The sequence below is a fragment of the Macrobrachium rosenbergii genome, chromosome 8 (assembly GCF_040412425.1).
Source record: "Macrobrachium rosenbergii isolate ZJJX-2024 chromosome 8, ASM4041242v1, whole genome shotgun sequence".
NCBI lineage: Eukaryota > Metazoa > Arthropoda > Malacostraca > Decapoda > Palaemonidae > Macrobrachium > Macrobrachium rosenbergii.
Genome location: NC_089748.1, coordinates 66,656,059 through 66,678,994, shown reverse-complemented (window position 1 = coordinate 66,678,994; position 22,936 = coordinate 66,656,059). Strand labels below are relative to the sequence as shown.

Here is a 22,936-nt window from a genome sequence, read left to right as displayed (position 1 = left end):
GCCCAACAGGGAGAGGAGAAATACTGTTACCCACAGTGGTAACTGCCCTGGGATCCTCACCTGGATATACACCATACCCTCAGTGCCTTAGGGGTCATTAGTCCGTCGATATCGGACCCAGCACAGAGGGCATGGGTTAGCATAAAAACTTCCCCTCGCTCGACCACGTTGGGTACTCTAGTTCTACAGGTGGGGTGGCATGCCATCCAACTCCACCTTCCTTCAATTTACAAGAGCAATGATTACTATTATTCAGTACTATGCAAAGATCATCAACTGAATAGGAAGAAGGGAAGGGGAAAATGCACAGGAGGAGGAGTAAAAGAGTTATAGGTCCAAATGTTCGGTTGAATCCACAGCAGAGAGAGGAGTAAAAGAGCATACACTCCCTGTAGTGGATCCCTAAGCCCCCCACCTCGTCAAGGGGTTGGGATCAGGGGGTGCCAGTACCAGGTGATTCTTGCTATTCATTATGTGACAGGTAATGGATATCTCTATGGATTTCCCAAAATAAAAGTGACAGGGTTACTATCCTACCTGGTTTACTGAAATGCCAAGGAAAATGTACTTCAGTGGAACTTCCAAACAGGAGTTGATAAATAAAAAGGAAGCACTCACTGTTTTTTTTTTGTGACTGAAGCTGTTTTCAAGCTAGAGAGACTTCTAGAAATCACATCTCTGGAAACAAAGACACAAACTAGGCCCTTTGATAACTGGCATCTTGTAACAAGATATTCTATGCAGTCATTGTCCTGGGTCGTCACTCTCTGCATGCTGGCATAGTATCAGGTAATTATACTGACACCGCTATAAAATAATGGGCATGAGCAATAAGAGAAAAAGGTAGAGATTCCAAATATCCCAGTATTACATAACCAATAAGTGTCCTCTCGGATTCAGATAGAACTGTTGAGGTGGCTAAATTCTTGTCTGAGGCCTTTATATACAAAGGTCATCAGTATAGCTGTATTGTGACTGCTGATGGCTAGGTGAGGTAACAACTGATTTTTGTAACAGGACTGATGAAGGTTTAAAACAGTTAAGGACAACAAATGATAAGCTGATACAAGTCTATCATTACACTGACAACACTTTGTTTCTAAGTCATTTGCAGTTTGGTGTAAAGATACGTGTTACTTACAGCTACGCAAGTGATAAAGGTATTTGTATTAAAGCTGGAACTAACCATAGAATTTTCCATATTTGAAGTTGAAACTGGACAAAGGACCTTCAGTTGTCTTTCCTTGCACTGAAACGGTTCAATTCAACATCGTGTCTCACTTGGCATTCAAGGAAAACTACCTGAAATATGTTCTTGCAAGAATACCAATCTGATTAAAACTTGACTGAGGCATTCACAGTTGCTACCATAGACCTCTGTGGGACATCCACCTGTAAAATCTGCAATACATCTGATGTCACCATAAATTAAACATGAATTATGTTTTCCTAATTAAAGGCTTTATAGCCCCATGCTGTGAAGTCACATTTCCTGAAATACTTTGGCGATGAATGCCATTTTATCCTTGTTTTCATTCTGTGTGGGTTTGTTTAGGGCAGTTGGTTGTGAATCCCATCGATCCCTTCATTAGAAAAAAGATCTTTTCATGTGTTGTTCCAATATTTTCGGTTTCCTAGTAACAGCTAGCAACCTTAACTTACACGTTAGTTAATAATAAAAATGATGCAGATCTACAGTGTTATCTAAGGAGACAAGAGAGGAAGCCACCAAATTTAACAAGTTGTATTTCAAGTTTCATTCTATAACAAAGAACTCTAGAATGATTGATTTCTAGGAACTAGTTGCTAAAAGATGATTCACTTGAACTGGTGTGTTCCAGCTACATTACTACCTGATTCAAAATACTTGCAGTATGGCAGTTAAACAAACACGCACAGTAACAAATAATAAAGGCTTTACAAACTAACTCCTACACGCACATTTTTCTTGCAACCACATATGACTACAGGAATGGACCTGTTCAAGGGTGAGAGCATTAGCAAACACACTAATTCATTTATCAACGTATACAGATAAAATGACAGAATCCTTTTATGTTACTCAGTTATTCTACGCAAATATTAAATTGAACATGCACCTCTACACATTCGTGCTCCTGAGGTTGGTAAAAGTTAATTGAAAACTGATGTACCCACAGATTGACAAACATGTATATGTATATATATATAAACAGGGAAATGCAATTTCTCTCTCATCATGACATCTAACAGCTTAAAATGCATTAAAGAATATTTCTAAGTTTGAAAAATTGTGGAATTTCTAATTTGCTTTACAATTTTGTCAGGTGAAGCATATCAATCTACTGAACAATGATTTAATTGAGAAAAACAAAGTGGAAGAACTAACACATTATCCTGTGTTTAGATTTGAATAAAGGCATGCTAAAAACAAGGCTATTAATGATCTAATGTGAAAAAAGAACATTACACAACGAAGTACATTCAAGTTTGGCAACAACATCACACGGTTAAAAAACTTGGAATTACTGTATCTAAATGAAATTCAATCTCACTTATCCTTGAATCTTGAGAAGGCAGAGGTGACATCTGTAATAACAACATCTGTCACTGGGTCTTGACACACAGCCTTCTGCACTACTTCTAGTCCTGACACAACCTCACCAAATGGGCAATAGTACTCTCCTTCGGGATAGTCTCTTGTACAGATTCCAAAGAACGATTCTAATTTGGGATCACCATCACTGGCACCTCCAAGAACTCCTTCAGTAACAGCTCCTGAATATCTGCCCCGCCATTCCAGGGCATCCATTAGACCCTCAGCACTAATGCCATTCTCTGTAATGTAGCGACCACCAACCAAACTTTCTCCAGGTTGGCCCTTCCTCGCAACATTGCTGAACTTGGATCCTTTGTATGAGGGCCCAAATGTACCAAGACACAATGCCAAGAAATGTTGTGCTCGACGAAGATGACCCCAGAGACGGATATGTATTCGACCAAGAATGGTACCTCGTACACCAAGCTGCATCATGACTTCAGGGTTCTCTGGAGGTACTAATAACTGAACAGCAGGAACCTGCAGGGCACAGGGCAGTGCTTAATGGTAATATGGTAATTTATTCATAGCTATTCTAAGCAACAGACATCTTGCGAATTACCCACATCTCTAAGATAAGGCAGTGCTAGCTTTTGATAAAATCCATTGCAGCTTTTGGTCATGTTACTTGAAGATAGTAATCTATGCTACTAAGAGTGAAAGTAGATGGAGTCTTCCTAAAACTATTGTCTCAACAAGTTACTTATCCCTTACCTGGGTCATGAAGTCCTGCCAGTTGATATGCGGCCATTGTTTGTTACCACCAGGAGCACATCTACGCAAAGGCCACATTTGACATTCAGAACCTGCTTCGTTTTTTGTGTCACCTTCTCTGTTGGACCTGAGTGAATCATCCTGTTCTGTGTCTGACTCATCCAAAGCCAGGAATTTTTCATCTGCACCAGATCCAGGGTCAGCAGGAGATGCTTGAAATTTAAGCAGCTTAGAAGTTTCATTGGCATTACTAATATCACTATTCTGTGTGTTATTGTTGTCAGCTTCAGAGACTGGCAAAGGAAGAACAACAGATTTACGGCTGGATCTGTGGACGTGAGACTTTTTAGAGCGTGAGCGTGGGGAAGGTGTGAGAGTCATTTCTTTACCTACTGGAATTCCTGGTTGTTCTGTGGATGGTTCAGGGGACGTTTTCGACCCTTTGGTACTACCCGTATTTTCTTCATCTTCAATGCTTTTAATTCCAATTAAGGGAGAAAGACTTTCAAGTTTATTTTCATTAGCTATAACAGATTTTAGGCGCACTGTCTTCCTTACGTCTTTCAAAATTCTTTCAGTATCTTGAGCATAACGCGTCAGAATCTTACTTCTCTTGTAGATACCTGCTAGTTTATGGGCAATACTATGAACCTCTTTGCCTAAATTTTTTTTTTCCTCTTCAATGAACCTGAGGATTCTCTTGGCTTTATCTTCTATCAACTGTTTCCTTTCCATTAAAATGACTTGGACTTTCACAACAGAATGGCCATCTGTCATGTGGCCCTCGAAAAGACATTGACCGCAAAGTGCTTTTTGGCAAGTGGTGCACCACATCCTAACAGGGTCTCCATGGAACTCACACATTTCGCATTTTTGCTGTTGGGAAAATTAGCCATTATTTGAAATGATTTAAAATCAAGTGTCAATTTTGTAAAGACTAAGTTAAAACTGCATGAATCTATCAAGCTCAAATTGAATTTATTATATGACAGTAGATGTGCTATACCGATGAATTAGCAACTTCAACTTGTGGTCACCTATTAATACTATTATACATTAATTAACAAGGACTTGTGAAATGAATGACAGTTAGAAAATTCTTCTGTATTTAGAGGGAAGTTGAATTTACCTGCTTGTGCTTTTGGTTAGAAGCAAGAGTAAGGACGGTGAAGTTAGTAGGGAGTTGAGTTACTGACAAGCCTTTGTGTTTCTTTCGACAAGTGGGACATTTAAGGGATGGATTGACATCGACCAGGTTGTACAAGCAAGGACGGCAGAAAGTGTGGCCGCAAAGAGGAAGGACAACTGGCTCTCGGACACCACCTTCGTACACCTCTGAACAAACTGTGCACGTCAGATCATCCATCGCTATCTGATTTACTTAGGATCTCTTCAGCCGGGAAAAAAGCCAATCTGTAAATGAATCAGATTTAGTTAATTTCTCTTTAAAGATGAAAGTACCGATTTTGCCAATAAATTTAGTTTTCATTATATGAATACCTTAAATTTTTTTTTTCGGTTTCTTACTTAGCTTAACAAAGAACAAAAATTTAAACATTACATTCTTTGAGATAGGCACAAGAATACACTAGAGAAAACACTTATGAGGTGAAAAGGGAAGGATGGATGACATGGGTGATAGAGTAGGTTAGGAATGAAGGGATAAGGGTGGGCTAACAACCCCAGTCAAGGACCAAGCAAGTGCAGCTTATGTCGTTTGATTTACCTGAACTTGGCAAAAGCGATCTAGACTTGATTGTGTTTAATTTCATTGTACAAAAAGTAAAAAACTGAGTTTCATTTTACATTATAAATCAAGTTGAACAGTCTTGTTAAACACTACTGAGGTGAAAATCATGTGAAAGCAAAGAAAATTGACATTAATTAACGTTTGTCATTAATCATTAAATACTGAACTAAAGTTGAAAACATTAGTACACGACAGACTTATATGTACAAATTTATCTTACAAGATTTAACTGAATTAAGCTTGAGGATTTTAAACATAAATGCATTCAGTATCATTCAACATAACTGAAAGATTTTTACAATTTTATCTTCAACTAATTTTAAAAAGTCGTCGTATAACGGGTTGAAGTTGATATAGTCTTGAGGAAAAGTTGATGTTATTTACCAATCTTTTTAAGTGTGAATGATAATGCCACTTTATATTAGTGAGTCTTTGTCTAATTTTTTAGTTTACTTCTCACATTATTTAGGGAATCTTTACTCTGGAGGAATATCATGATAATTAGTATCAAATTCACTACAACTATTGTAGTTTCAAGGAAATCCCTGCTATGGTTGTCATCAAGCTTGGTGTTATGTCCCTTTTGTTTACCATCTTTCACATCTTGTAGCAGATAATGTAGCAGAACTGTACACATTAGATTATATACTACCATATATTGATTAAATTCTTTAGTGATTCAAAAAGCTTTCAATAAAATACCTTACTAAAGCAGGTAGAGAGCATTGCCCTTATAGTGGACTTAAATTGAATCCAATCTTGTAATGTGAACAGGAAAACCTCGAATTCACCTCTTAATTAGGAGAGTGCCATGACTCTTCTAGGTGTGAAAGAGTAATAGGGATATGAGACAAGCAGGATTTTGTTTAAAAGCAACGCAAATGCAAAATCTGAAGTGGATGTTCACTGTACAAGGAAACTTAACTAAGTCTATTGTATATCTAAGAGACATTAAGTTATTTTACCTTAAAGCCTCAATGCTACATTAACTAAAGGGTGCATTTTTCAGTGTCTCACACATAATTTGGAAAATCGCTAATGAAGAAAACTGCATGAAAAGCACTCAATTAAGGAAACTTTTTTTTTCTTTTTTACCTAGGGTAAATATGTCATCTAGATCTGCATCAAAAGAAATCAAACATTTAACAAAACTTACAAACGAGTTTCAAAGAACGGGAAACAAAAAGAGATGGCTTCCACAGTGCATTATCAAAGTTCTTTTGCATGGGCAGGAAGCCACTGAAACGGAAGGAGAGAGAGGAGAGCAAGAGGGGAGAAAAGAACAGTAACAAGATGATGCAAAGTCCTTGAGAAAAGATGATAAAGCATGAGTAATGTAATGCATGCGGATTGTGACATTTCAAGTGTCTGAGATTTCAGAGTTCATAATTATAGCCAAATTAATAGGAAAAACACGATAATTGAAATGGATGAACAGGATACAGGATGTGGGACCGACGCCAGCATTCAGGGTGTGGCAATCAGAATGATTCTATCTATCACTAAAATGTTATGTTAAACCTGAAATGTTCAACAATGGTCAAGAAATAAAATACTGGATTCGAAGCTAAATCATGAAAATCAACATGTTCCGTAACGCTTAGTGTAATGATGGAAATCCCTCACTGATATCATGACAGTATTCTCTGTGACCTGTCTTTAGGTGAGAGTGGCCTCTCGAAATTGAATATATCTATGATTGTGTTTATCAATGGTGGCGCCAAGAAAGGGACTGTAGTTACTGAGCAACATAGTGTTAAATTTGACGTTGTGGAGTATTATTTCTCTCTTGTAGAAGGTATGCACTTGTCTTAGTGGATATTGTACAAACTATCATAAAAATTTAACAGAGTTTGCTTATTTCTACACCAATATAACGGCAAAGACTCAAGAATTGTTTTGACGGTGTTCAGGGAATTTGCACTAAATTTTGCATGCTCGTGGTTGCGCACAATGCTTGCTCGAGGTTGCAATCATAGTATCATGTTATGTAGTATAAGAAAATAAGCAGTGTTCTTCTGTTTATTTATATTAAAATTCCAAATGTTAAGAATTGCCTACCTAGGCTTACATTTAGGTTTTGCCAAAGTGTAGTATAGGCCTAGCCCTAACTAAGGGCTACATGCTGGTAAGCACGACAGCACAGTCTTAAATAAACTTTTACATTACAGGGAACCAGTTAGGAGTAAGACTGTGGGCTATTGCAAAACCTGGAAAGGAAAAGGAAAATACAGAGGTCGGAGCGTCCCTTTCATCAACCTTAGCCTACCCTAACCTAGAATAAGAAGAAACTTCAGTCTTCAACATCAAGTTCCATGTACAGTTGAGATTCCATTTTTCAAAAATTGTTATTACCCTAGGCCAAGGTTAGGTTTGCTACTATGTATTTATATACCATAGCTTGTATAGCCCAGTTGGCCCAAACCACTTGCTACCATTTGTGGGGTATGCATAGGCCAAATGGCTGGAATGTATCCTACCAGTGACAATTTTGTATTGTCAGTCTATGCAGGTATTTACGTGGTGGTTATCATACAGTATACATCTAGATATATATGTATATATATTAATATATACACACGTGTATATGTATTATATAAATACATATAAAATATATATATATACATATATATATGGATATGTATAAATATATATTTATATTCATATATGTATATATATATATATACTATATATATATAATGTACATATACTATATATGTATATATATGCATATACAGTATATATATTTATATATACATGTAAATATATGTATATATATATATATATATATATATATATATATATATATACAGAGTATATGGTTATTGGGGCTCTTAATCTTCAGCTATATCTCTTGAAAAGCCTACTCTAAGGTAACGTGGATCGCGAGTGGTGGTTGTGTTGCTGTGTTTTTACGTTTCTTAGGAACTGTCTTAATATTCTTAAAAGGTAATAAATTCTTTTAGGGGGTTTAATTCAGAATACTTGTCTTTGGTTTTCTTAGCTTTATTTATCCCTTAGATTATAAAATATTTCCACCTGTAATTCTTAACGGGTGTTGTTACCAAGTCCGACTGTCAGAGGGCGATGTCACTAAATTTTCTAAGTCCCAAAGTTTGGACTTTGATTCAGTCCGTTCTCTATAGCTACACTTCACGACACTTCACGTTTATCACACGCTTTATCTATCTCTCCTTTGAATCTATTTTCTACTGCTGTCTGCTTCTGTCTTACCCTTATAAAGGTGTGTCTGTGACGTCATAGCTCTATGGTGTTGCCATGATTATGTACTTTTTTTCTGTGTTTTCGCTTCCATATGCCTGTTTCACCGTTTTTCATGTGTTGACGGACTTTATTTATCGTTCGATTTGTCACTTAAAACACATATGGATCAGCGATAGATCGTTGGTACACTGGCTAATCATAACATATTTTTCAGAGGCGATCAAGGATTCTTTTATTAGAGAACCCTTGACCTGCAGTAATGGATTGCTAAAGACGCTGACTGCATCGTTGCTTTACGACCAAAACAACATTAATATTGGCGCCTTCGCCACAGTTTTATATATATATATATATATATATATATATATATATATATATATATATATATATATATATATATATATATACAGTATATGTATGTGTATATATTATATATTATATATACTCTATATATATGTTATATATATAATATATTTATATAGTGACAGTAATGTTATGAATGGGATATATTGATTTTTCGTCCTCTGCGTGTGCTATAACGTAACCTACAAAATGGATGGTGATGTAGAGAGACAAGACTCACGAGAAAACTTTACGAAAATTTTCTGTCATTCATGGACGCTTAGAACAAGCAAATATAACAGTTTCACGAGCAACTCATTAACATGGAGATAGAGATGGCTATTTTAACAAAGCCTCTACTTGTTAATTACGCATCATTTAATCCTTGCAGAGCTAACAGTTCAGTCATAAACCATTCGTTACAGCAGATAGAGCAAACTTAATTGTGCCACCACAAAAATTAAGTGTACCTTAGTTTTACCAGACCACTGAGCTGATTAACAGCTCTCCTAGGGCTGGCCCGAAGGATTAGACTTATTTTACGTGGCTAAGAACCAATTGTGGAATCCGAACCACATTATAGCGAGAAATGAATTTCTATCACCAGAAATAAATTCCTCTAACTCGTCATCAGCCGGTCGGAGACTCGAACTCGGGCCTGACGAGTACCTGTCCACAGCTCTACCGACTCGCCCAACGAAGAGACAAAATAACCCATTTCTTGGTGGTAACTCAGTCCTTAACCCTTTTACCCCAGTGAGTAACTTGAACCACCTTACTGATAAGTGTTTTATGGGATTTTATTTGGAATGAATCTTACCTACTGTTAAAGATAGCTTATAACTACGCGCAGGTAGGCAAGTCGGCATTCAAACAAAAAGAAAAGATCGAGTGGGTGCCCGGATGACTGCCTAGTACACCTGTTCTCCACTGTTTCGAATGTTTTAGCTGTCAGTCAAGAGCTAAAACATTCGAAACACCTGGTGGAGAACAGGTGGAGACGGTCACCCGGGCAGCCATTCGATCTTTTCTTTTGTTTGAATGCTGATTTGTCCATCGGCGAGGAGATGCAAGCTATCTTTAACAGTAGGTAAGTATCCAAATAATAAATTTTGGTATGAGAATTTGTTAAAACCTAAGGATATTCTGATGTTGAAGTTATCATAAGTTTCAAGATGTAGGAAGTGATTGCAGACTTGTTAGATTTTTTGGTCAAGTAGAGATCTGTTTCCATAGTTGACAGAATCCAAGTTGCAATTACAAGAGTCGAACAGGAAGTTGAAACATTGTTGACTGTTTAAATTTGTAAAATGGAAAAATGAAATTTCTTGGGGTTAGTTTTAGGGCCTGTTGCATCAGCAGTTTGCTCGCTCAACTGTTATTTACCAGGCTTGGCAGGAAATTGAGATAGAGTGTAAGAGTCAGTTGACTAAAATGCTTATTATTAAGAGAGGCATGTGGAAAAGTTGTACAAAAGTTTCAGTAACTCAGCCCAAGCCAGACTGAAGGGCTGTCTTGATGATAGAATGCCTTTAGGAAGGGTTATTGAATTTGTCGAATGCATTACCACCTCAGCTTATCAGACACTTTGGGAGTCTGGCCCTCTGATAAGTAACAAAAACCTTATAGCACAGACTGTACTTAGTATTCTCATGATATCCTGTAGCTATCATAAATGCCACATAGTTCCTGTACTTTACACTTAACATTCAATTTTAGAGATTTCTCTAAAAATGTTACCCATCTAAAATGGTAGCATAGCACAAAATCATTATCAAAATGTAGCTGACAAGTACAGAAGTTGGATAAGTTAAGGTGCATGAGTATCATCTAGCCACAATAAATGGAGATGAGTTTTGCCTGTTAATAATTACAGTTCTCAACCAAAGCCTGTAGCAAATAATAGTGCAAATAAGCCAACAACACAGTTGAAAGATATTAGAAACCAGTCGGTGATTTATCCAACCAGTTAAAGAGAATGTGGAAGAAAAAAAGTCAGCAATATTGTGCTTTTTGTCAAGTTAGAGATCACAGACTTTCTGAATGGCCATATAACCCTCCAAAAGGTGTTTTATTTTATTGTCAAACCAAACAGTGTAAGAGATCTAGCAAGCTGTCCAGGACCTATTAATAATAATGCTAGATGACCAGGCTCTACATTTAGATCTAATATTAATTTGATGGTAATTAAGGCCATGTTTTTGCCCAAATTGATGCTGGCATTGAGATATGTGTAGCACAGAAGATTCATAGAAGCTTTGGGTTTACATGGTGATCAAATGAAGAACACCTTAGCGTACGGGGTTTACTCAGCATGGTCTGCCTGTTCATGGTACAGTTTGGTTGGACATTCACTTTGGTTCCAGGATGGCTACCCATTTGTTTTTTTTATTGTGCCTGATGATTATCCGGACACTGACTTGTTGGGAGGCGATTTGATCAGCTTTGCACCAGCGACAAGGGATGATGCACATAGAGTGATTGTTTGGGTAGAGTAATTCTTTGGGATGGATGCATTTGTCCAGTACGATTGTTGAAACAGACCAAATACACGAGTTGGGCAAATTGAAATAACTCATCGCTAGGAACCTCATAAATCTAAGGTTAGGCTTAAAAAGAAACTCATTCTACTTCAGTATGCAGCTGGTATTTACCCCTTACCTGTGGATGAATCTCCAAAAACATTGATAGCAGTTGTACCCGTGCTGCGCCTAAAAGTGAATGACGCACAGGAAGTGTTTTTATCACTTTTCAGGAGTGCTACAGCTAGAATAAAAATGAAAATTGGAACTTAATTAGGATGGTATAGAACAACCGATGAAAAGACTTTGATCGGCAAGTTTCAAAATGCATGAAAGATAGAAGTTAGAATAATTAAGTTTCTTCAAGTATTGATGTTAATAGCAGCTCTGGAAATGCGAAACAATTCCGATCTTCAGCTGATAAACAGGAAGAAAAGTGATACATTGACTGCTAATCACCCAGTTTTCATTCATTAAGTGATCCACAGCTAGTGAGGTATCGTTTGCTCTATCCTGAAAAGGCCAAAACAGTTATATCCATCATGTTAGGCGATGTGGAAGGAAGAGGGATTATAGAACCTTCAAATTCTGCTTGGCTAAGTCACATTGTTTTGTTAGGAAGCCTGATCATACCTAAAGATGCGCCTAGTTTACTTGAAAGTCAGCGCACATCAAGTTTATATTCATCCTTTACCTAGATTATAAGAAATGCTAGAAATGGCCGCTAGATCAAGAAAGCAGAGACGTAACAATTTTTAGTGGGGGAGTGTCACTCTATATATTCAAGCACCTTCCGTTTGGATTAAGTTTCTTTCCAGCAATTTTTTCACGTATCGTGAAATAATGAGTTAAGAACTACGTAGATGATACTGATTGGGCTCCCAGTTTCCAGTCTTGTTGACAAGGTTGAGCCAGCTATTCACGCTTTTCTGTGAAATGTAAAGAAGATAAGCTAAGAGGAAATGAAGCTCAGATCAAAAAGCCTACCTGCAAAGGAATGTCATAGGCCATGTCCAGCCCATATATGTGCCATCAAAAAAATGAAACCCCGGCTAACGCCAGAGAAATGGCACGATTTCTAGGAATATGTGGGTTTTACAGAAAGCCAAAATTGTTGTCCCTTTAGCTAATCTTGTAAAAAAAAGACAGAAAACCCCTTTTTTTGTGGATCAAGATTGTCAGTCCAGCTCTGAACAATTAAAACAAGTGTTAATTACTGCGCCAGGAATAGTGAAAGCTAAATTGATTACACCATTTGAATTATTCATTGATGCCAGTTTAGATCATGCAAGTGCTGTTTTGACGCAGGGACAAGGCTATCAGTTAAGACCTATAGTCTGTTTTTTTCCATCTGTCCACCCGCCTGTGGTGCTCGCGCATGGTAACACTGCGTCGGGGGCTTTAAATAGTTACGCTATGTGTAAGTTTTATGTAAATAAAAGGATATTTGGGTGCACATTTGCAACTGAAAAGTGTTTAGATAATTTACTGTATGCGAATTACACCGTTAATATTCGAAATAGGATATTGTTATTATTGTTGAATGTAAGCTGCCTTTTCGGGGTGGCGAATGGAACAGCCAGAGGCAGTGGCGGGAAAATTGCTTCTCTCGCTGTTCACTACAGCAAGATGTGAACTTTACTGGACCTACTCTGCTACAAGTGTTACTTCATTACACGTAAGTATATCAGTATATACTTTTAATTTTTATAAAGTGCGTTTTAGCCAGATACGGGTGGAGTGTGCTGTTCCGTCCCCCCTCTTTCCCTCCCTCCTCCAGGACCGTAATGCAACTTACGCATATCACTCGATTGATAAAAATCTGCTCACCACTTCATTTTTATGGGGAAGTATTCGTTTTTCATCATTCTTTCTCGAGATCGTTTTTCAGCCAAGAATATTAGGGTGGTAATCATAAAATGCTGACAATATCTTTATGACGAGCCGAATTATAAGGAAAAACAATTAAGGATTTGTTTACATAAAAATGTCTGCTGCCGCTGCATGATTCTATGGTAATTCCTTATTTCTCGTAGTTGACTGAAACAAGTTTGTAGCTACTCCTTTTATTTAACATTACAATTATGTTAAAAAAATGTATCAGTGCTAGACTACATGTTATTAATAAATGAATAAGTAAACAAATGTAAGGCTCCTTTGATTAAGGGATTACCACCCTAATAGTCTTGGCTGGAAAATTGTCTCGAGAATGAATGATGAATAACGAATACTGCCTCTGGCTGTTACATTCGCCACCCCAAAAAGGCAGCTTACATTCAACAATAATAACAATATCCTATTTCGAATATTAACGGTGTAACTCGCATACAGTAAATTATTAAAACACTTTTCAGCAGCAAATGTAACTCGCATACAGTAAATTATTAAAACACTTTTCAGCAGCAAATGTACACCCAGATAACCTTTTACTTACATAAAACTTACACATAGCGTAACTATTTAAAGCCCAGGACGCAGTGTTACCATGCGCGAGCACCACAGGCAGGTGGACAGATAAAAGAAAAAAAAAAACAGACTATAGTGGATATTGTGTTAAGAAACAGAAATCATTTCAACTGAGTTACAGTTTCACTGATATAGATGTACTCGCTGTTGTTTAGCATATAGATTCCATCCTTTTCTTTTAGGTGTTCCATTTGTCATTCAGACATTATTAACCACTAATTTCACTATTTAAGAGAAAGACAAAGTGCTATCTACAGCTAAGACTGAAATTTTAAAGAAAATGATCAGCCTAGGCCAAGGCTAGAATTGATAATGTATACACCATAGCCTATTTAGGACAGCTATGAAGGTAGGTTTGCATATCCCAGACTACACGCTACCATTTTTGGGCTAAGTATATCTTAAGGAAGTAGCAGAAAAATGTCGTAACCGCAACATCAGCGCCAAAATAGATTGACAAATTTAGGCTATTCTTTGCAAACCTTCGGAAGGTTATTGTCACAAACGCATGCAATCTTTTGAACAAAGTGAAATGCGTAAGCTAGACTTCTATATGATTTATAATACTCCTGGTGCTTTATTGTTTAGTTCAGTTAGAAATAAGCTCAAAGGAGTAAGCAGTTCTGATCATACACTACGCAGTAATCGACCTAAATTATTTTTGAAAAGGTTTCGGGCATAAAACAAATGCTTCAAGTGGTTGCAATTATGGAAAGCCCATTCTTAAAAAAAATAAATGTCCTTTGTCTCATGTCTTTTAACTTCAAGACGGTGTCGTCTTTCACTTGTTCCCACTCTCTCCCAGTATAAAGGCCGAGTGGTTAGCCTTAAATAACAGCAAAACGGCGTACAAAGTAAAATAGATGAGTTTCCGTTGGTAAAGAACACGTTCTCTCTAATACGGTGCACCACTCTCATTAGAGCAACTGGAGGTCATCTTTAATATTTGTACTCACGTCTGTACACAACAGCTGTTTGTTTGTTGGACATAAAAACCACAACAGAAATTAATGTCAACTTGACAAAACGGGTCAGTTAATGTCGTTTAAGCTTTGAGTGTTTAACGTCTTCATTTCAGGAGTGTAACGATTCTCTCTTTGTCTCTCTCCCTCTCTCTCTCTCTCTCTCACACACACACACACACACACACACACACACACACACACACACACACACACACACACACACACACACACACACACACACAGGGACAGGAACCGAACGACAGGGAAATTTACCCAAAACTAAGAAACTCTCTCTCTCTCTCTCTCTCTCTCTCTCTCTCTCTCTCTCTCTCTCTCTCTCTCTCTCTCTCTCTCAAATATAAATAAATACACGTCTCCAGGGAAAATACAAGGCCAGCATGAAGACTGGAATTCTGATAGTCATGAGAAATGAGGAAGACACAATCCGCAAAGATTAAGAAGATTCAAGTAGCGAGAACGGCTTCGAAGAGAGCTGAGAAACATATAACAGTTCCCCTTTGCCCACACTGACGTTACATTTGCATAAGCATGATACTGTTGTCTGGTGGCAGGGCTACTGGTTTAAAACTTTCACAGCACGTATACACGTACGGATACACACGTACGCGGCCGGAGACAGGAAGACGAAAAAGGGGTGGGGAAGCGGTGGCGCGTTTGCGCTTCTGACGGTCAAAACATGCACATAAAACATATCCACGTGTGACAGACACTTTACGTGCACACACACATATATATATAATGCGTGTTTGTGTGTTCAGCGTCTATGACAAGTAGTTATGACGCCAGATAATCTCTAATCAGTCATTCAGTCTTGGGTGTGTTTGTACATGCCAGGTTATATAGACAGGAAGGTTAAAACTTTGGGCGTATTGTTACGTCGGGTTTTAATAACAAGAAAAAAAGAAAATGTTGTTTTCCTCATATTCCTTTCGTGTCACAATATGCACTTTTTTGTCTGTTTTCATCATATTCCTTCTTGTCACAATTTACACTGTTTACATTTTAAACTTGCCCTAAAAAATTATGCAAAAGCCTGTTGTAATGTGTACATCCGTGTGTGCATACGTGGTGCACACTAGACTATAATCTTGCCTTCCAACACATCAGGGAAAACGGGACCGCATTACAGCGTTGCGGATATCTGTCGGGAAGTTAATCCATAAAGCGTACGCCTTCCGAATTCCTGTCCGCAGTCTTGAATTTTTAACACTTCGTAACTTTGCATGTACGGCTTCAAGAATTTCACTGTTTTTTCGCAAAGAGAATGAGTTATGTGTCAAACCTTTTTTTTTCATGTTTCACTGTTTTATGAATTAACATTGATTTCTTGATTACTACATTTTCTCTAGTGAATAATTTACTAGTTTTGCAGAGCTCTACTTCCTTTTTTTAACCGAAAGGAAAAGGCAAAAAAATAAAGGAAATGAACACGAGCAACATTCAGGAGTGCCGCATTACGGAACCGTGTATGCGCGGTTCAACCTTTTTTTTTTAAAAACTAGGTCACACCTTTGCATTGATATTTAGTCTGAATATTTGATAATATGGTTTTCTACATGATTACAGTCAAGTCCACAGATCTACAGCAAACTTACTTTTCGATATTTAAGGAATTCTCCTCTCTAGGATTCCACATTTATTGACAAACTTCTTACCGGCAATTACACGGGGAGCCTTCGCCCAGGCACGAAAAAATGTAAAGATACGCTGAAACTACGAGCTCAAATACCTTGCCTGATGTCGTAGAGTAGCAAGGTATAATGGATGTTTCAGTGGGGTCTCGGAGAAGACTTGAAAACAACTGATAAATGCAAAAATATAGATTGCACTGGGAGGTAGGTTTGTTTACATGCACTCATCGAGTCTCCCGGACAATGCAGATAACATGAGAAAACGAACATGGTCACAGATGAGATGAAAGAAAACGGCACTTTTCGTGGATTTAATGGGTAACCAAAAATATTGTGCTCCTTCGTTATACTATAAATCCATGATTGATTACAGGTTATCGGATTTGGTTCGTATTCGTCAAAAATGAAGTTAGAAGGTGTATTACAGTGATATAAATTAGTATTTTTGTACATCATAGTTGTTTTTAGCCTTTCACGAGTCCTGTGTTGTTATTCTATTCAAATTAATCATGGGTAATTTGACAGAATAGTGTGTAGCCTCTTACCATGGATTTCTGTTCGAAATGGTAAACTGACATGTCAGAATACAAAGCGAAACACAGTATTTCCAGTACCGGAAACAGTACATGCATCGATGTTTCTGAGAAGGAAACTCCGGGGAACCAGCCAGTTCCTCTACATTTGAAGCTTAAGTAAAACCTTTCGTTTCGTAAACAAACAATGAAAAATAAGTTAGGAAAGCAAGATTTTTCATGTTGAAAACTGAATAATATGCCAGTATGTTCCTCGTTTGGTGTCATAAACACAGTTAACTTCATATCTTTTATTAAACTGTTGATCATACAGTTTCCATTAATATGATTAGACAGGTCTACCCAGGCACACATTGTCTGTCTGTCTGTCTCTCAAATCACATCTCTTAGTGCTGTTCAAAAGAATTCCTGTCACTCTCATCATCGCTTACCATAGAAAACATGCCCATTTCACACCATTCACTAAGGTAATTCGTATTTACTTACCTACCTTCAGCAAAGTCTTGTAATTATAAAAGTGTCCTACTTAAAACCTTTTATAAGAAGACTGCATTCTTATACCCATTATATATGACACCACATCTCTGAGTCCCAATTCTAGCACTGTCTCCCTGGCCAGCGTTTCATTTTTTTTGATTTACTAGGTTGCAAAGTGTCAGTAAATTTCATCCTCAAAATGTGTCACTGATTATTTTTATATAGCTTTATTATCGCATTTTACATATTGAGACTGTGACAGTATTTGTTAGATGGAGAGAAAAAAAAAGAATCTATGCAGCTGAGAAGATCACGGCAAAGAATATTAAGTAACGTTTACAGTTGCCGTGTAACTGCAAATAGAGCAAAATCATATGCGTATGCATTTTAGCGTGAGAATATGTTTGCAGAAAATACTATCCGTCATTTTTCCTCTTACCACATGTTACACAATTGCTTCGAAGAAGCTTGAATTGAATATTCTTTGTACAATAACTGCGCCACATTATTCTGATCATCTTCAATTTTTAGTTAATTTTCGTAGTTGAAAATACTGTCTGCTTGCTCGGAATATTTATCAGTCGTGCTTTATCCGCTGGCCATTTTATTCATGAAAATGAACTAACACTGATCAGCTAAGGAGAATAATTTTGTATTTGAAAAGAAAGCGTCCAAAAGCAAATGAATGTTGAGTTTGGGCTTAGAAACTTTTGGTATAACCAGAATGCCAAATATATGCAGTAAGTCTCTACATTGTTTCGAAACTGACTTTTCATATCAAACGTACCTTTGATTAGCCTCAATGATACTCCTTGGGTTGAGTTTTAGTTTCGAGGTGAGAAATTTATTGATACCCCTCTCTAGAAGACATTCCAATTAATTGCCTACCAAGACTAAAGATTCCCTTCTACCCTCTGGTTTGATTTCGGAGTGTCCTTCTCCTAAAAGAATTGCCAGCCAGTTGGGTCAAAATCTTAGGTCCCGTGTCGTGGAGTCCAGAACTAGGTTTCTTGGTGGTTTCGTCATTTTTAGGGGTTAAATAAAAAATTTGGCCCCCATGTACCTCCGAAAAGCTTGGGGAAAATTTTTGGCGCCACTATTTCAAAATGGCGGCTAACAGGAACGATGAAATTTTGAAAATTTGTGGCTCATCACATTTTTGTTATGAAATATTCATATATGGGGTTTTTGGGGTCAAGGAATTCACTTCTGCAAAAATAGTGTACATTCTGACATTCCTGGATACATAAAAATCCTATATGATCCCCATAAAGTCAATTTCTGCAACGTTTTAGCTCTGGTAACTCTAGAATATGAATATGTGCCAGTTAGTCGTATATTGTAAGGTAGCTAATAAGTATATATAACTAGAGCACACTATTCAAAAGTGATTTTATTATTCAAAGCATTAGGCATTATCATAGTGAACTACTGAAACAGTATTTAATAACTTGTCTTATACATTTATGATAATCTTTTATCACCATGTGTCCCCTGGGACAGACTTATTCGGTGTCTGAACTTGATGAGCTATCTGTGGAGCTTTCACATTCTGTATCAGTGTCATTATCACTGTCTGAGCTGGAGGTATCACTGGAATAATTATCTGTATTTGGTAAGGGTCCACGCGTGTACCTTACCGCTCTACATTTTCCATTCTCAAGTTTCCATCCATTCCTTATGGGAGAGAGATGTTCTTTGAGCTCAAAGTTTTTGAGGCAATAGGTGAGATAGTTCACTCTTTGCAAATGGTGGTACAATGAATCAGCATTTGGGGGGAGGTGGAGGGTATTTTTCCTTTTCTGCTTCCACCATTTTTGGGCTCTTGCCTCAGCACAAGTCGAACCCGATAGGCATCCATACAATTTAGTAAGAACAAACTGTTCCATGTCATAATGAGTCTCATCATCTAAAGATGGTTGCATACCTACAGATGAAAGGAGCTCTCTTGCTTCAGGGTCCGCCTTTAGCTTATTCATCAGCCGTATTTTTCCATGACCGTACTGACCAGGTGTGTGGTCACATCCACTAATACAGTGGGCAGCTATTATAATGTCACTCATCTCTTCATCTGCCAAAACCTTGCAATTTACTAACCCATCCTTTCTTTTTATTAACAAATCACCTGGAACACGATGTGCAACATATGCAGCTTGCACATATACATCGGTGTCCCCGCTGTCAATAGCTACAGGCAGATCTGGAGTGTCTTGCCTAATGATAGAATATATGGTCAACATCATAGTATCAGCTTCTGTGTGGCCTAAGGAGAAGTGTGGTAGTTCTGAGTTTGATGCAATATCTGTGCAAACAGTTCCTTCACAATAAACAATCTGGCGGTTAAGGTTTTTCTGGAGAAGGTGGTTCTTGATTAATCTCTGGAGACGGGTTTTATTTCCAGAATCCGATAAGAAGGCGTTGGATTCTGTGAGGCTAGGGAATGGGTCATTTGGTTTGGGAAATTTGTTGCCAGCACCTGTGTACTTAGCAGCACGTCTTTCATGCTCTTCATCTTTGATTGAGTTTGGCTTGTTGTAGTTATCATTCACTAACATGGTAGTTCTAGCTGCAGCATGCTGAGTCAGAACAAGAGAGATGATATTCTCCAAATAATCCAGCCAGAGATATGAACAGCCATCCCTCTTTACTGTCTCTCGGTCCTCTGCTGTTGGTGTTGCTAAGCGCCATATAAATCCCATATCAACAATGCTACTGTACTCTGTTGGGATGTTCACAACTGTACTTAAGTTTAAATGCTCCAACAATTTGCTCTTTGCTGGCTTTCTCTGGGAACCATCTGCATAATACATTGAGAGACACTCGTCTCCTAGGCGAAACTCTAAAGATCTCTTCTAATGAAAGGGCCCCAACACCTTCAGCAAATTCTACTGCAGCAGCTAGTCCTGCTTGCTCCATCTTGGCATGATTCAACGATTTTGATGTTTTCTTGATAATTGTCATGTTTTCAAAGTTGAGTCTCTTGTTCCTGGGGATAGGGTCAAGCAGTTTCTTGTTCTTGCTAAACACCCTCTCATTTAGTAAGGTATTCACTTTATTTGCCCCTTCGTGCAGGGCAACACTGAAATCCAGTTTCACCTCAGATGTTGCTGGGATACCTGACTGAATAGAGCGCAGGACAGGATTTTGGTCATCAAAAAGATGTGCATCACACTGAGTAAGAGTTGTTAAGATGTCAGTCACAGCTTGCTCATCCTTTTTCATCCTGGCTGGTTGACATTCTGTGTGTTTTTGATCCCTCACTTTAGTTTTCAGGTTTTTTCACTGCAAACTTCATCCTTGACAAGTTGTTTGCATTTCTTGCTGTAACAAAAAGTTGTTTCTCCTTCTGAATTAAATGTAGCCATCCTGCTTTCAACTTAGAGCAAAGATTCATAGTTACTTCAATCCACATATCAAGGGGCATTGCTGAATAAGGGAGACCTGACATGGATTGGACAAAGTGTGATTCAAAGAAGGTGGGTTGCTCTTTGTTGAGATTCTCAATCATGGCTCAGAAGTCAGATAAGTATCTAGTGTACTCAGTTTGGTTATAAGATGCCATGCCCTCGAGCATTTCATATGTAGACGATTTGAACTCTTCATGTGACTGTGTGGGGCAGGCATGGATATTCTGAGCTAGAGCACCTGTCATCTCCAGAAATGATAACCAGAAGTCACCCGTTTCTGTTCCTGGAGCCGAGTACACCTGGGAAACTAGCTCCTGAATCTCATCCATTCCTTCAAGTAATTCAGATGCTTTAGCTAAAGATTCTTTTGTTTCATTCAGAGGGTTTCTAAGAGTAGCCAGGGCAGCTTTTGCTTCAGCTGATAATGGTTTGGATTCAAATAGTTCTTTGAATCTTAAATGGAGGAGGGCCTCTCTCCAAAGCAAGATTGACCTTACACCCCTTCTATAGTGCTTCCCCTTCAGGGCTTTTTCTACAGACCCACCTGCCAGTACTCCAGCTGAAACCAGAATATCCTCTATACCTGATCCCTGGAACCGTTTATATACTGCATAGATGTAGGACATTTGCTGGTGGAATGTGCCTATGACGGGAATAATGTCTTTGAAGAGCTCTTTGTTTTCAGATTTCAAACTCAAGATTTCAGTGTATGTAGGTAAGTCCCCTACCAAGACAAAAAAATGGTATGTTTTTCTCTTTCATAGCATTGGCAAGTTTTATCATCACGTCATGACAAACAGATTTTGATGGAGGCTCAGGGTATGAGGCTTGGTAGTATGGCTTACTCTTTTTGAGGGCCTCACCAAGACAAGATTGAAATCCACTGTAAGAGGGAACCTTTTGATCGTTTGGCAGAGGCCTACCACAACTATCACTACTACGAGCTAAAGCATGGATCACTGATCGTATATGCTGAGGTTTTGTGCTTTCTACAGGAGCCTTAACAAATGAACGTACAGGTGGCTCTTTACTAGCTCCACGTGGACACTTTTACTGATCTACTTTAGTGTGAGATTCACATTTATCATTCAGTTTTTTGGTGATTTCCTTTTTCATCACTGTACTGGGGCGGCTTGTATTTTTTTCTCATATTCTACAGGTTGCACATACATCACGTTGGTTCTATGTGCCACCTCAGCACTTCCTGACGAACTATCAAAAGGAAAGTCATCATTGTCCATGATAGCTATACCTGGCTTTCCATCAGCTAGAGCTTGAGGGCAAGTGTCTGGGGCTTCTGCATCTTGTAGTACCCAGTAATCATACAGAAGCTGAATGTCTGCATTGCTTATCAACTTAACACTTTTGTGTAGAATGTCTGATAGTTCTCTACTTCTGGTCATGCCATGTACAGTGACACCTAGGTTTATCGCAGTGGCAGTGCGCTTCCCTGTAACATAGTATGATAACAGCGATGCCATGCTTACAGTTTCTGGAGATAGATCTGCTGTCTGTTTGGTTGGATTTCTAAGCCATGTTAAAAGTAAAAGTAAGAGGGGACTAATGTCTTCGGACTCCTCCAATTCTTCAATAGTCGGTTGCCATGTGATGGTTGGAACTGAGTTTATACTCTTAGCCAACCTAAGGGCAGCATTCTTCAATAGTTCCGCATCACTTATACCCATTGATTTTACAGCACACTGAATGTAGTCTCCACCTCCATGACAGTCATACACCCAATCACTCTTGTTCTTTTTGGTCTTTCCTTGAAACCAGTGTCCGATCCATACTCATTGATCAAAATTTGCTTGACGTAACTAGAGTTGATATTTCCAACTGGATAACCATATTCAGACACAGTAACTGTATAATCAGAAATTAAAGACTGAAGGGATCTGATCTCATGCTCTCCGAAAATCACATTATCTACATGCTTGAAGAACAGTGACCGAGCTTCCTTTAAAGTAACATTCTGAAGGTGTGTAGATTTCTCTGGGACACATTGTCAATATTTTCCCGCCAACAGTTGTGATGGTACATTAGATCTGCAGCAAATGGATCAGATAATCCAAAGACAGCATTTACTACTCTAGTCATTCTCTCTCTCTTCTCTTCATCTTCCAAAAACACTGGATGTCTCTTAAATGTGTGCCATGATGATTTCTGGCTTATTCTGAAAAGCTTTCCATGCTTACGATTAGGGTGTCTTTCATCAGCTGGTTTTCCACACCAAACACAATGATTTTTATCGTATAGAGAAGGACCAGGCATAGATGACCTAAGCCTTTTTCTGGGAATTGGACCA

General features: G+C 38.1%; 1 protein-coding gene across 1 annotated transcript; it reads right to left on the bottom strand.

Moving 5' to 3' along the window:
* Positions 1 to 1,729: 1,729 nt before the first annotated feature.
* Positions 1,730 to 16,465, bottom strand: LOC136840929 (uncharacterized). Its single transcript, XM_067107881.1, has 4 exons — positions 16,313 to 16,465; positions 4,422 to 4,705; positions 3,293 to 4,168; positions 1,730 to 3,058 (listed from the first exon to the last, which is right to left on the bottom strand). The coding sequence occupies exons 2-4, from the start codon at positions 4,656 to 4,658 to the stop codon at positions 2,531 to 2,533; spliced, it is 1,641 nt and encodes a 546-aa protein (XP_066963982.1). The 5' UTR covers positions 4,659 to 4,705; positions 16,313 to 16,465; the 3' UTR covers positions 1,730 to 2,530.
* Between the last annotated feature and the right edge of the window lie 6,471 nt (positions 16,466 to 22,936).

What these genes read in the sequence shown, in the direction of transcription:
- LOC136840929 (XM_067107881.1), bottom strand. Translation starts at nt 4,658, where the DNA reads ATGGATGATCTGACGTGCACAGTTTGTTCAGAGGTGTACGAAGGTGGT. An exon ending in CTAACCAAAAGCACAAGCAG is followed by an intron (nt 4,169 to 4,421) that starts GTAAATTCAACT and finishes TTTTCCCAACAG; the next exon opens with CAAAAATGCGAAATGTGTGA. An exon ending in GGCAGGACTTCATGACCCAG is followed by an intron (nt 3,059 to 3,292) that starts GTAAGGGATAAG and finishes TGTGCCCTGCAG; the next exon opens with GTTCCTGCTGTTCAGTTATT.